We start from the raw sequence: 15,000 nt of genomic DNA on the forward strand, positions 1-15,000 counted from the left end.
ATTATTGTCATTGTTGTTATTATTATTATTTATCATTGTCATTATTGGTTTCTGTTTCTCTTTCTGTCTTTGTTTCTTTTTATGTCTGTCTGTCTGTCTGTCTGTCTCTGTGTGTGTCTCTCTCTCTGTCTCTCTCTCTCTCTCTTTGTGTCTGTCTGGTTCTCTCCTTCCCTCCCTCTCCTTCTCCCCCACCCTCTCTCTCTAGTGTATGTATATACCATAAATATATACATATCTATCTATCTGTATATACATATATACTTAACAATTTGCCTATCTATTCATTCATTCACCTATCTATTTAACATTTTATTCATCTATCCATTTATAAATTTATCTATTTATCAGTTTATATATTTTTTTCTCGTCATAGCTATCGCTCCCTTGTTATAAAAAAAACTGAGAACCACTGGTATAGGGTTTCCATACTCTACGTAGATTTGTATGGATATATAACATCTTCAAATTTTTACTTTATTTCGCACTTTGATGTTAAAATTCCAAGTTTTTGCGAGTTTGGACGTGTCCGATCAACATAGGAACATCCAGTACATATAGGGGAGATCTATGATACATTCTCAATCTATACAAAAAATGAGTAAGCTCAATTATCTAGTGTAAAAAGATGAATTATGTAATTAGACTATTAATTTCTAATTAGACTATTTTCTAAAGATTCTTCTGCTCCTTGAAATAGTCAGTCTGTTTGGAATCACTTTTCCACATCTATCAAAAGATAGGTCTATTAAAGAACAGATAATTTTGGTCTGGATATTTACTCACAAGCACACGTTTTCCATAAAGATGGAGTTTTATTTTCCATATCATAATCAAAGTACAAATAGTGCCATGAACTCCAATAAACAGTGCTGGATGTGAAAGGTTTGTTTATGCGGGCCATTGGAACCAAAAACGTCAAGAAAGATGTCATTTTCATCTCAGTTGGACGATGAACATAATGATTATCAGCTGATGACCAAAATCGACAATGCAAAGAATGTGTTGCATCTATTGAAAGCTGTCAATTTTCGTGATGTGAGTTAGAACCTTGTATTTCGTCGATACTAAATAAACACTTCTAAATCGTAATTTTTTTAGATGTGACTTAAAATCCTCGAAGGGCGACTTGTTTTTCATTTGTGTTGGCCTTTACATAATGGAATAATTTCAGTTTCACTATGCCATTAGTTAGGAGGAAAATTTTACCTTTATTGGACGTAATAAACGAAAATAAGGAACTTTTCTTCTATGGGTTTTCCATCGCGACTCGATATTTACAAAGTTATGACGTATGTGAGATAAGAAGGAATAATGTGTAAGGACTGAATAAAAATAAAGTTATCAGTTATGACTAATTTTTAATAATTATATTAACTTATATTAGCTCACATACCTAGCAAGGAATAGCAAACGTTCTTTCAAAATTTCATGAACATTAACTTTGAAAAAAGAAGTGCATAGCGTTTATGTAAACATGTTGGTATCAAGCAAACAGGAAAGAATAGGAAATGTACAATATCTTAGTATATCCTTTGAGATTTAGTTATATCAGAGGTATGTGCTCATTTCTAGATATATTGGTTTGTGTACAAATTTCAGGTTTGTTGTAAACAGACATAATTTTACTAATGCCTAAAAGTCAGCAAATCATAGATGCAATTTGAATATAGAATATATTTATATTATTGTTGGGACTCATGATTTCTAGGTCAAATATATTTTGACAAAAATATTATAATATTTAGGTTTCTTTTGTCATTGCTTGTTCATTTTATCTGTATTTTTTAATTCAAATGTCATCTGAATGCACATGCTGGATTTGTATAATATTAATGCAACATATAGTTTGGTATGATGTAGTATGAAGGGAAATGAGTGATGTTTTGACTCATTCTGATGTAATATATAATATATTTATATTATTGTTGCGACGCATGATTTCTAGGTCAAATATATTTTGACAAAAATATTATAATATTTGTGTTTCTTTTATCACTGCATGTTCATTTTAACTGTATTTTTTTATTCAAATATCATCTGAATGCACATGCTGGATTTGTATAATATTAATGCAACGTATAGTTTGGTATGATGTAGTATGAGGGGAAATGAGTGATGTTTTGACTCATTTTGATGTAATATATATAGTTTTATTGTCCATATATCATCCAGTTCATACCTTTAATAAAGGCTCGTGTTTGATAAAGCATTCTTACTAGTTTCATTTTTACTGAACTGACTGGAACAGCTTTGGAAAGACTGAAATGGATTACACTAAAGTGGTCATTGTTTTATCGTGAATTAACATATAAATCTGAAAGAAAAGAGTAATTATAAAGTTAAAGAAAGTGATTGCTGATAATCATGGGTTATGCAGTGTATTTCTTTTCTCCAACAGACGGCCACAGTATTTGCTAGCAGTAATGGATTGAAAGTCACAGTTGAGGAAGCAAAGTGTATCCAAGCCAATGCTTTTATCCAGTCAGACATGTTCCAGGTAAGTATATCTCTTTTAACTTAGTTGTGTGATAAGACAATGCAGAGATTAGCTTATAGAAACGCACACGCACTCGCACACTCGCGCACACACACACACACACACACACACACACACACACACACACACACACACACACACACACACACACACACACACACACACACACACACACACACACACACACACACACACACACACACACACACACACACACACACACCATAAAAAAGGGAAAAAAGAAAAGAAAAAAAAACATGCTTTTATATGCTAAGTATATGACAAGGAAAAACATGAATTCCTGGATACCCCATGACTTGCAAACATTGTGGATAATGGTTTACCCACTTTAAACTCACAAATATCTTGTCATTGATTGTGACAGTTTTTTTTTTTTTTCATTATCTAGCAGTAATTTTGGTGCACTAATCAAAGGTTATATATTAAGTGGAGAAAAGGATTTCGTTATTTCAAAAAAGGAAATTCCTTGCAATCTATTGTCATCATTGCTGTGATTTACAGAAAATAACTTGAAGAATGAGGTCGTCATCTTTTAATTTAACCGACAGTAGTCCAGACCAAATATGGAAATGTGTTGATTTTGGGTCCCCTGGAATAAGGGACCATGTAATGATTTTGAGCTGACTGCTTATCCTTTACTTCAAACTTTCAGGAATATAGCATACGAGAGGATGTTATAACATTCAAGGTGAACTTGAATGTCTTTGTTGAATGTCTCAATATCTTTGGTGGCAGCAGTACTCCTGGCATTACACCAGCGCTGAAGATGTGCTACAATGGCTATGGTTCACCACTTATTCTGTTGTAAGTTCATTTTCTTATTTTATTGCTTACAGCTTCATTTATTTATCACTTACAACCTCAATTTTTTAGGTGCCTTTTACTACACTTAATAAAATACAGTTCTTTTACTCAGACTAGAAGAAGCCGGGGTGTTGACAGATTGCAGTATACGGACTCAAGAGGCAGATGATACTCTTGACTTCAATTTCTGTAACACAGGTAGTAAAGTTATCAGCTAATGATTACTTGTAAAAGGGATTGTACTACACTAAGTATAAGGGGGGAAGAAATGTGCCATATATGTATATATTTTGAGTGGTTTCCTGAATATGAACAGTTCCTCACCTTGCATGATGTACTTACACAATGTACTTATGACAATATGACTGTAATGATATATCTCCATTAGTTGCATAATATTACTGTCCTCATATTATTTTGTTTACTAAAGGATAAGAAATATTCCAGGAGTGATCAATAAAGTGATAATGAGATCTGAGTGTTTGAAGGAGGTATTTTCTGAGCTTGACATGTCCAGTGACGTCCTAGAAATTTTGATGTCTCCAGATCCTCCATATTTCCGTCTCTCAACTTTTGGAAATTATGGAACTAATCATGTAAGTTTTCCATAAGGTTTTAATCTATGTAGTACAGTTTTTCATTCAGAACAGAAGATGGGATGTTGACTTAGATATTGGTTTTGACTCTACCATCCTGGGGATAGTAATGCAAAGATGTCAAGTTATCTGGCCTCTCAGTGTTTCTTGCAAACACATTGTTATCACATCTTGGGCTCTCATTATTTTTAATATTTATAATAGATCCCATTTCTGTTTCTGGAGGATTTTCAGTTTGTCTTCCAAAAGAATGCTGTAAAAAAGGAATTTTCCATACTTCTTTGGCATTATCTAATACATATTTAACCTTTTTATTATATGAAATATAAAATCAAGAATATAATTGAAAGTAATAATATGACATGCCCTTATTTTCAGCAGTTATTATATCCTATCCTTTATATTGATATTTACTGATTAATTAGAGATTCCTTCCTGATTTCTATTGATTTCTATTTCTCGTTTTCCATCCATTAGTTTCAGTTACCACTCACAGCACTGATTTTGACAATTCAGTCCACACTGAAAGAATTGAGTTTTGCAATTCAGTTAAGATTCAGATTATTAATTTTTACAGATCAATTAAGACAAAGATTTGTTTTTTTACATTTCACAGACAGATATACCAAGAGACAGTGACATGGTGGAGAATTTCTCATGCACTCAAACTATGACCCAACGGTACAAGCTCTCACTTCTGCGGCCATCTATTAAACCTCTAAGTGCTTCTCAGAAGGTGTCAGTTCGAACAGATGAGCGAGGTTTCCTCTGCTTACAGTTTATGATTAAGACCGAAGATAACCATATCTGTTTCGTCGAGTTCTTTGTAAGTATTGTGATTTTTGGTGTTCTATACAGGTAGAGTTTCTGCTCTAGTAATGATTAGAAGATTTATATAAGTTGATTTTTAGTAGAATGTATTGGTGTTTGTCATTACATTGTGATCGCTGATCGCTATCAGTGCTGCAATATAACAAAAAAAAAAGAATATTTTTAATGGCTATTAAGTATAATAGAAAGTTTGTAGAATCTATCATAAATAGATGGATAGACAGATATGAAACTATCCTGTAACCTTTTCTCATTCCAGTGCTGTCCAGATGAAGAAGGAAGCGAATAGTTAACATGAAAGAATATATATTGCATCCACTACAATTTAGAATGCTTATTGGCAGCAATGCATAGTAGGTTTATTTATCTTTATGCAGCAATGCCTGTCGGAGAATGGATAAGGACCACTGTCAGTTGGCAAGTTTTGATAGAGATAAACCAAAGTTATACTATATACAGAGTGATATTTATTTGTTTGGGTATTTTATCAATGAAAATTCTATGCATTATATTTTGGGAACAAAAAGTGTTTAAAGAATTAGTTAGTATATTATTTGTGCTATTACATTAAAAGAATGAGATGTGGTTAGATTGGAGATTCTTTTCTATAACAAATGTGAATCTTTTTTGTATTTTTGCAGAAAAAAAGAATACAAAAGTAACTTTCCGTATTTTTGCCTCCCTTCTATAGCAAACTGACCTATGAAAGAAATATTCAGAAAACTGTTCTTATATTCTTCTTTCTAAAATATGTTTAGTTAAGATCGTAAAACAATTAGAGAATCAATACATATATTTTAGTTTCCCCATGAAGTCCATCGATAACATAGTTACCTGTCTTGTCATTTTCATTATGACCACAGGCATCTCCAAATGTTCTTGATGAGAGAGTTCGTAACCCTTGCTGCTAGGCCAATATGTCTGCTGACTTTCTGGTCTGACAGCCCAGAGTTATGAACTACACTACCAAGATAAGGAAAGTTCTCTGTGACTTCAATGTCCTTGACACAAGCAAGTACTGACCGAACAGGTTCTCCTAGCAAGTCCCCAAAATCCCAGATCTTGGTTTTGGTCGAGACCTCTAGATCCAAGGGCTTTGCTTCATTACTAAATGCATCCAGGGCTACCACTAAGGTTTGCAAAGACTCAGATAGGATAGTAACATCATCAGCAAAGTCAAGGTCAGTAACCTTGATATTGCCCAGAGTTGCTCCACAATGACTAATAGTCAATAATAATGAAAATTCAGTAAAATGTTCCAATAAGTCATGAAGCACAACTTCCCGTTTCTCGGCACTGTCAGCATCTGCTTGGGGTGAGAGGAAAAGACAAAACACTATATTGAGGAGCTGTTTGTTGTCCAAGTAGGTAAAGTAAAGGTTTGATGAATTTTTTGTGATTTAGCTCCTGTTACTAAGGTTAATGTTACCAAGAGTGACGTACAAAGGGAAATAAACACCATACTTCTTATAACGAAAGAAATAGTCATAAACACATGTACAGCTACTGCGGTCTTATATTTACCAAAAAAGGTGAAAATATCAGCTATCCACAGTACCCTCACATAACCAGAGTTCTTAATGTCGCCTTATCTATAAGTTGGCAATGAATAGAAAGTAGGAAACGATAGTTTGGAATTTTGGGTTCACATGATAACCTGGTTTTGCATCGCTCCATACAAGTTCAGTTTACATGAGGATTGATGTATTTCTCGTGATTTAGCTCCTGTAAATGGTGACTTTCCGGAAAGGCCACGTGACGAATCTGTAGTCTCAGTAAATCATTTTTTATATCATATTCGTTTGCTTGTGCTAGGGTTTTGCTTCAAGGTCCTTGACTTTTAGAGTTCACCTGATTTAATACTTTCTAAAGTATTTGCTTGTTTTATATTGATGATTTTTCCTAAAATTCAACTGCATTTTAAGGAAAGTCACAATAGGCTTAAATCAGTGATTGAGAGGGTAACACCAAGGGACGAATGCTCACTGTAATGTTCAGTAAAATTCTAGTTTCTTCTCGCGCTCTCTCACACTTGTGTATTGCTTCACTATTTTTTTCATTTGCGACAGAAGTATATAGATGTTTCTTAGGTTCCTTCGCTTTGTTGTTTCCATATTTTTTTTGCCTTGGTAGTGGCAGCTAATGGAAACTACACCAAAAGCCACATTATAAATTACTGATTTCCACTTTGAATGTAATAGGTATCATAAGGAAACGTATTAGGGAGCAGTTCATTCACATGAAATGTAGAAACACTTTGGCACTGTGTATCGGTCTATTTGATTGTGAGTGTCTCTGAAAAGAATATGGAGATATACGCCAGGCTATGCAAGAGTCACAACGGATGTAAAGGAATTTGCTTAAAATCTTGAATGATACAAGATTTTTCTGAAAAATTAATAAGATGGACCATTGACACCATGGACCATGCTGTTAAGTTGTGGTCTGCTCATGAAGACAGAACCAATTTTCAGTTTGAAGAAGTTATGCACTTTTCTTTTGCCCCCTCTCTCTTTCTCTTTCTTTCTTTCTTTCTATCTTTTTCTTTCTTTCTTTCTTTCTTTCTTTCTTTCTTTCTTTCTTTCTTTCTTTCTTTCTCTCTCTCTCTCTCTCTCTCTCTCTCTCTCTCTCTCTCTCTCTCTCTCTCTCTCTCTCTCTCTCTCTCTCTCTCTCTTTTCTTTCTCTCACTTTCTCTTTCCTCTCTCTTCCTCTCTCTCTCTCTCTTCCTTTCTTTCTCTTTTCCTTTCTCTTTCTCTCTTCCTCTCTCTCTCTCTCTTCCTCTCTCTCTCTCTCTTCCTTTCTTTCTCTTTTCCTTTCTCTTTCTCTCTTACTTTCTTTTTCTCTTTCTCTCTCTTTCACTTTGTCTCTCTCTCTCTCTCTTTTTCTCACTATTACGATACCTTCGCGTGACGTCACAACACATCGTAGCTACAACCGGGAATAAATTATATTAGATTCGCATAGTGTTCGAGAGAAATTATTCAGAATTTAAAAGTAACTTTATTTAACAGTTTGAGCTATAAAACAACTCCGAATTATATCCTTTTATCATTGATATATCAATCTTTCACGAGCAGCATAATGATATCGGGAAATGATACGAGAACAGTGATACCACTTGGCTAACATTTTCAATATTGACATGTTTCCCCAGCTGCAACTTTCTTAACGTTTGATACTACGACTTACTTTCCACCCCCTCCCACCTTCCCCCTCGGTTGAGTATACGGTCCCAGGTTTCAACTTGGTTTCACAATTTAACGTTCCAGTCTACTATCGGCCGAGACGCTGATATGTCTATTAGCCGTAATGTTTGTACATAGGGATCTTTAGACTTTGCTTCCATTTGCAAACACAATTACAAACAAACACAATCGCACACACACGTATATGCACAGTCTCACAGGCAGAAGCACATAAAAGGCCTTTTTTCCGGTGCCAGGAAACTGTCATCTGGTCCAGTGTTGTCCAAAATGGGGTTCCGCTACATAGACTATAAAGGTACGTTGACAAACAAGGAACGCACACGCACACGCACACGCACACGCACACGCACACGCACACGCACACACACACACACACACACACACACACACACGCACACGCACACGCACACGCACACGCACACGCACACGCACACACACATACACACACACACACACACACATACACAGAAAAAATCACATGTTCTATGAATCATATTTTTATTCGTGTACTAATTTCGAATTTATTGACCAACACTCCTGCAATGCAGTCTTTTCATAATTAATATATTATTTGCATTATCCTATACAAAACAGTCTATTTAGCCATGGTGGACTGGGGGGGGGCGTAAAGGTGCTGTCACACTAGCACTTTTTCCGTCAATTTTCTGACAATTTTATTTAACATCAATACAAACATTCTCGAATATAACTCTTGATTTGACTATGATTGGCTGAAAAAGTTGACGAAGGTTTTCAGACGGAAACGTTCATTATCGTCTGACTGGAAATTCGACAATTCGCTCGAAAATTGACGAAAATTCAGAAAATTGTCAAAAAATTGACGGAAAAAGTGCTAGTGTGACAGCACCTTAACAGTACATGGAGGTAATAGAGGGTACAGCCAGCAACAAAAGCGATGACGCCTCGCCGGCCCTGGCTCGGAGAGATCATGCCCTTCTTGTCCTGAGAGGAGGCCCACCAAACAACCAGGGCATAGTTAGGATGATTCGAATGTGAGGACGAGGAAAAGTACGGAAATCAGGCGAAGTGCAATAATGACTGAAATATATACGAAGAGAGAGAGAGAGGGGGGGATCGCTTTTATTTCTGTTTAGTTGTTAATTTGATGGATATATTGGAAACCTGCATTAAGAAATAAGTTATCGTATATTATTCCGAAAATAACTATCAAGAAATCTTATCGCATTGTTCTATTTCAATTCCTTGTCATATATTTTATATAAACTTAAACATTGTTGGAACTGACTATTCGTCAGACGGAAACATCCTTCATACATATATGAAGGATGATTATTATTATACGGCTCTGCATTATCCTAAGCAGTTACTCTCTCATTCTTATATCACCTGGATCCGCTATTTAGATAATGGTAAACTTTTAATATATTTAGAAAATAGCATATGACATTAATTCTTTATATTTCCAAATGTTTACAATTATTTAATTACCAAAAATAACTCAATTAATATGTAAAAGACGGATATCAAAAGCAATGGGTTTCTTGAATAGTTTGGAGGGGGAACATCGACAAGGTAGTGGACACCAGCTGCTGAAACGACAAATAAAGGCGTATAGTTACGGCTAAGGGAGTATCCCCTTAGCCTTGGGTAAGGTGAAGCTTGACTCGGCGTTTCGCGGGGTTAGTGAGTAAGCGTGAATGGGGAAAGGGGTTCGCTGGGAAGTGCCCAATCTAGCCAGGTGTAAAGACTGTCAATTAATAATTTGACACTAAACGATATGTTAATAGTATAAGTTTCGCAACACCTGAATCCTATATACCCCACCATCATTATATTAATGCACCGCTACACACATTCACTGCTTTTCATTTTACACCAATCATTTTCACCAACAGTTTCGGAAATAATATGATAAATTAGGTTGACTAACGATGCACTTTAAATCAATTTATATTTCAAACTTCAAGCTGATATAATAGACATTAACACTTTCTATAAGTATATGATTGCGAGAGGCGGAGCTAAGTGGCCCATCACACTCAAGTTGACTCCAACCAAACCGTGCTTCTCGATTCATGAACGTGACTGGAGGTCGTGTTTCGTAGGAGGCACCCAAACGAAATAAAAGGAAAACAAGGGAATCGATACCTATACCTTTACAGCCCATTATCCTCAAAGTTTTGCGGCCAAAGCCATTTATTATGTTTGGTAGCTCAAGAGACGCTATTTGAGAAGATACATTATTCACACCCACAAATATTACTCAGTGTGTATGTGTGTGAGTGAGTGAGTGAGAGAGAGAAAGAGAGAGGGGGGAGGGGGGGAGAGTGTGAATGAGAGGGAGAGGGGGTTGCAGACACTAGCCTCAATAAGAGGGACTGAAACATAGCCGAACACTCACTCCTTGCTTTGCCTAGCGAATCTAAATCCCCCCTCCCCCCCATTTCCTAACTATGTCCAGGTTGTTTGAACGTGTGCCACCTTTCAGGTCAACAAGGGCAAGATCTCTCCAAGCTTGGTCTGGCGAAGCGACATCGCTTTTGTTGGGTGTACAATAGGCGAAAATGTTTAGACAACACTAATCTACTCGAAACTTTTTCGCATAATTATTTATTTCGATAATGCTTGTACACTTTATATGATATATATTATTGGTTTAATATCTATGTATTTATTACATGTGATTAAATAGGTAAATTGATTGATGAATAATGAAAATATATGCGATGATTATACTTATAAAATGCTTTAGTCGGCTGATATATACGTCACTGATAAAAATAGCTCGGGTAATGTTGAGAATATACCAATTTATGTATTAGATGTGCTTGCGGTAGAGTTGCATATAAGCCAAAGTTTCACATTTTGCTGCACTTTCTAATGTTCTTGGCCAATTTAAAGTGTGGTCTGTATATTAATTTCATCTTTATATATATATATATATATATATATATATATGTATGTATGTATATATATACATATATATGCATTTATATAATGTATATCAATATCTATATCTATATAAATTTATATAATATTTATGACACATATATGTGTGTGTGTCTTTGTTTATATGTGTATATTTTTGATCGTATTTTTTTCGAAATTCCCCTTCGTTTTATCTGTAAATTTCCGTATTAGAGAAAATTTCACCGCGAGAGAATGTTATCGCCTGCTCTGACCCTGAGCGGAGTGACGAAACAAGCAAACCAAAAGGGTGGTAATGCGATATCGCTCGAGTAAAAAAACAAAATCATCCTCTTGCTTTTTGAATGACATGCTGTTGTTTTCTGTTGTTGTTTTTTTACGAGTGTGTATGTAGCGTACTCCCTCTTTCGGTTCCTCGGGTGACAAATCCTTCCCCACTTCTTTCCTCAGCAGATTTTTCTTCCCTAAGCTTTCCTATGGCTTCCCGGTTGACAGTCGTTGAAATAGACCCGTTTAGTTTATAACTATTCCCGAGCAGACCATTGGCTATTCATTCATATAAGTATTCGATTAGAAGACGTTGTCAAAGTTATTGATATCTTGCTTTTAGGAATGGAGAATTGCTTTTAACAATGGAGAAGAAAGTGGAAGCGAATAGTCTTTAAAGTTTAGCTAAGTTATGATGAGTCATGGTGCACTCGGCAGATTTTATCAAGTTGTAATGCTCGTAATCGGCACTGTTGAAGATTAAAGATAAAGAAAGGATTCGAAGATAATTTATGGTTATCTTTCCCGTCTTTCGCCGACTACTATCACATTTGGTGAGAAGAAATAAAAAGATGAAGAAGAAATGCACAGCCTGGCAGCAATTTCAAGGTCACCAGTTCAGGCTCACAGGCATTCGCTTGTGGCAATAACAACCACTCGGCGAGCACTTCCATTCACGTTGTAAAGAACAAAGACGAAAGAAAAAGACAACGAACACTACTGGAAAATTATCGTACTTTACGCTCATTGCATTAGTGCGAGGACAGCGTCGAGGAAAAGCTATCAGTCTACTCGCGTGGGAAGAAGTCAGAAGTCCGCGCTCGTTGCTGTGTTTAAGGTGCGTCCCTTTCGTACAGTGGTTATTAGCCTTTTTAGAGTCACGAACGTCTTTTTAGAGTCTTTTTAGAGTCTCTCTCTCTCTCTCTGTCTCTCTCTCTCTCTCTCTCTCTCTCTCTCTCTCTCTCTCTCTCTCTCTCTCTCTCTCTCTCTCTCTCTCTCTCTCTCTCTCTCTCTCTCTCTCCGTCTCTTTCTCTTTCTCTTTCTCTTTTTCTTTTTTTTTTTTTTTCTTTTTTCCTTTCTTTCTTTCTTTCTTTCTTTCTCTCTCTCTCTCTCTCTCTCTCTCTCTCTCTCTCTCTCTCTCTCTCTCTCTCTCTCTCTCTCTTTGCCTCTCTCTCTCTCTCTCTCTCTCTCTCTCTCTCTCTCTCTCTCTCTCCGTATCTTTCTCTTTCTCTTTCTCTTTCTCTCTCTCTCTCTTACTCTCTCTCTTTCTCTTTCTGCCCTAGAAATAGTCACATAGACTCAAGTTTGCTTGCAATGTGTATGGTGTACTGATAATGTTTATATTGTATCTATTGAGATTAGATTACCTCATTAATATATGATACACAGAGTAGTATTAAACCTCAATTTAAACAACCCCCCCCCCCAAATGCACCTTCATAAATGTAGATTATTTTATCCGATAACCACGTACACCCCCACCCCCCACCCCACCCCCACCCACACCCACACAGAAACCCATCCAAGATTAAGACACCCTGCTTTAGTACAATTTATTTAATGAATTCTTCAATGGCAATTTGTAAATCCTCAGCAGAAGATCCTTTTATCGTCAAATACCAACGATTTAGGCACCAATGTGTTTGTTTGTTTGCGGCGTCTAATTATGATAGGGTGTCAGAGATAACTTACCCACGAAACACCTCTCGCTTAGTCTGGAAAGGTTGGCTGGGGACATTACGAGGTAAAAGCGGAAGAACTTTCACATAGTATACATAGTAGGAGCATCGTATATGTATAAATGTATGTATATACATATACATACACATACGCATACGCATACGCACACGCACACGCACACGCACACGCACACGCACACGCACACCCACACACACACACACACACACACACACACACACACACACACACACACACACACACACACACACACACACACACACACACACACACACACACACACACACACACACACATACACACACACACACACACACACAAATATATATATATATATATATATATATATATATATATATATATATCATTCATATAGATATTTATCTCAAACGTATATATGATCATATACATAATGTGAATATATAGATTGATGGTAAATATAAATATGAAAGAATTATCCTATTTTATCCTTTAAGATTATAAGTTTATAAGTTTATACGTAGACAGTAACAGTTGTATATCTAGTCTTTGTTTCTGATGACATTGTACATATCTCTATTAGCTTTTATCTAATTAATTTGTCATTAAAAATAGCTTGAGGTTCATGCATTATATTTACGGTAATAAGTTAACACCTTCTGCTTCTTTTTGTTTTATGTATCTGTTAATTTTCATCGTTTAATTAATTTATAGGCGCGAGATCACATGATTAGAGGCTGGAAATGGTCTTATTTATATAATTGATGAAGAGGCCTTACCTGTTGCTTGTTTATAAAGTGTATTACTAATTTTATTGACAAACGTGTTCAACTTTTCATAATTTCTGTGTTGCAACATTTTTAAAAGGAAAAAAAAAAACTAACATGTCGGATGTGTTGTGTCACTTTCCTGAAATTTCTTACTTTATTTTCCCCCGGAAATTACTCATTTAGGATGATAGAATCACCATGTTTAGTATGATAAGATGGTAGACGTTCTTAGTATGTTAATGGAAAGCGTGTATAGGGTAGTATATTCATGAAGACACAAATATGCTATTTGAAAAAAAAAGATCTTGAAAGAATTTTTTTTTTTTTTGGCAGTTATTAGTGATTTACTTACATGTATAACCGAATCATTGGGTTTGAAATATTAAATACAATGATAACCCGTTGCTATGCGTTCGCCGATAACACCGAGGAAGGCAAACACAACCCTTGGCGACCTCCACAGGCTCCACACATTCCGTGACTTGCAACTCCTGCCACGTCGGCCCCCAGTTGCCTCAGGGGAAGACCCATCACCGAATGCGTGGGAGAGAGACCAACACTCCGCGTCTGTTCCCTTAAATACAACGAAGAGCGTTCACGAAGGTTCACTCCGCCGGTACCTTCTCAGACAGAGGTAGAAATAAGTCGTGAGCTTCATCCGTCCGCCCGGGATGCTGTGAGATAAGGGACATCCTCGAGAACGGACACGGATCCGGTCATTTAGTTATCATTTCCTTACAGGGTTCGTCATGGAGACCGAGAAGAAATGGCTGTGGAAGGCGACCATGGCGGAGATGTTCTTCGACGCCTCCAACCGGTTCCAGACCTTCATGGTGAGTTACCAGCTGACCGTCGCCACCGCCGCCCCCCTTCTCGAGGACCAGGTCACCTCCGCGCTCTCACACCTCTACAGGTACGGTTGCATTTTCCGCTCGGTTGATTTTCAGGGGTTGTGGGGTTGGTGGATGGACACTCATTAGGGAAATTCAACTAAGATTATTCTTCTTCAGTCCGCCAGTCGTATTCATGTCAGAAGGTATTACGTGATAATGATTTAATTTTAAAAACTGGCACTCATGTACCTCTCACACTACAGACTTGCACAGGATACAAATTTTATCGAAGACACGAAAGTTAGACGTCAGAAATTTATTTAACTAGACCGTAATCACCTTCGCCTTTCCTTCGCAGAAAAACGCCCAATTTGAGGGCGTGTTTTGACCAGCGGGACGGAACCACCTGGCTCAGGGAGATGGCGAAGGAGAAGATTGACTTCGAGGTGAGTATTGGGCCTTCCTTTAACGTCAGACTTTGCGTGGAATAGCACAAGGTTGTGGCCACATTTTGACAGGCAATAAGTTAGTATATGTTATTCAGTGGCGTGGCTAGTCATATATAAGTGGACGGCTAAAAAAGTGTCG

The 15,000-nt window shown here is 36.6% G+C and overlaps 2 protein-coding genes across 3 annotated transcripts in view; both read left to right on the forward strand.

Moving 5' to 3' along the window:
- Positions 1 to 854: 854 nt before the first annotated feature.
- On the forward strand, positions 855 to 5,288 carry Rad1 (Radiation insensitive 1). Its single transcript, XM_027377283.2, has 7 exons — positions 855 to 1,035; positions 2,399 to 2,497; positions 3,171 to 3,322; positions 3,435 to 3,520; positions 3,770 to 3,918; positions 4,535 to 4,744; positions 5,009 to 5,288. The coding sequence occupies exons 1-7, from the start codon at positions 925 to 927 to the stop codon at positions 5,036 to 5,038; spliced, it is 837 nt and encodes a 278-aa protein (XP_027233084.1). The 5' UTR covers positions 855 to 924; the 3' UTR covers positions 5,039 to 5,288.
- Positions 5,289 to 11,695: 6,407 nt separating this feature from the next.
- The window catches only part of LOC113824539 (uncharacterized), a 5,064-nt gene continuing 1,759 nt past the window's right edge, over positions 11,696 to 15,000 (forward strand). The window contains exons 1-3 of one of the 2 annotated variants that reach the window (XM_027377278.2): positions 11,696 to 11,970; positions 14,321 to 14,492; positions 14,771 to 14,858. In XM_027377278.2, the coding sequence (XP_027233079.2) occupies positions 14,329 to 14,492; positions 14,771 to 14,858 (252 nt within the window). In that variant the 5' untranslated portion in view covers positions 11,696 to 11,970; positions 14,321 to 14,328. Of the gene's footprint in view, positions 11,971 to 14,055; positions 14,214 to 14,320; positions 14,493 to 14,770; positions 14,859 to 15,000 lie in introns of those variants that run through there. The other variant, XM_027377279.2, reaches the window with a different exon arrangement.

Source organism: Penaeus vannamei, chromosome 14 (assembly GCF_042767895.1).
Source record: "Penaeus vannamei isolate JL-2024 chromosome 14, ASM4276789v1, whole genome shotgun sequence".
NCBI lineage: Eukaryota > Metazoa > Arthropoda > Malacostraca > Decapoda > Penaeidae > Penaeus > Penaeus vannamei.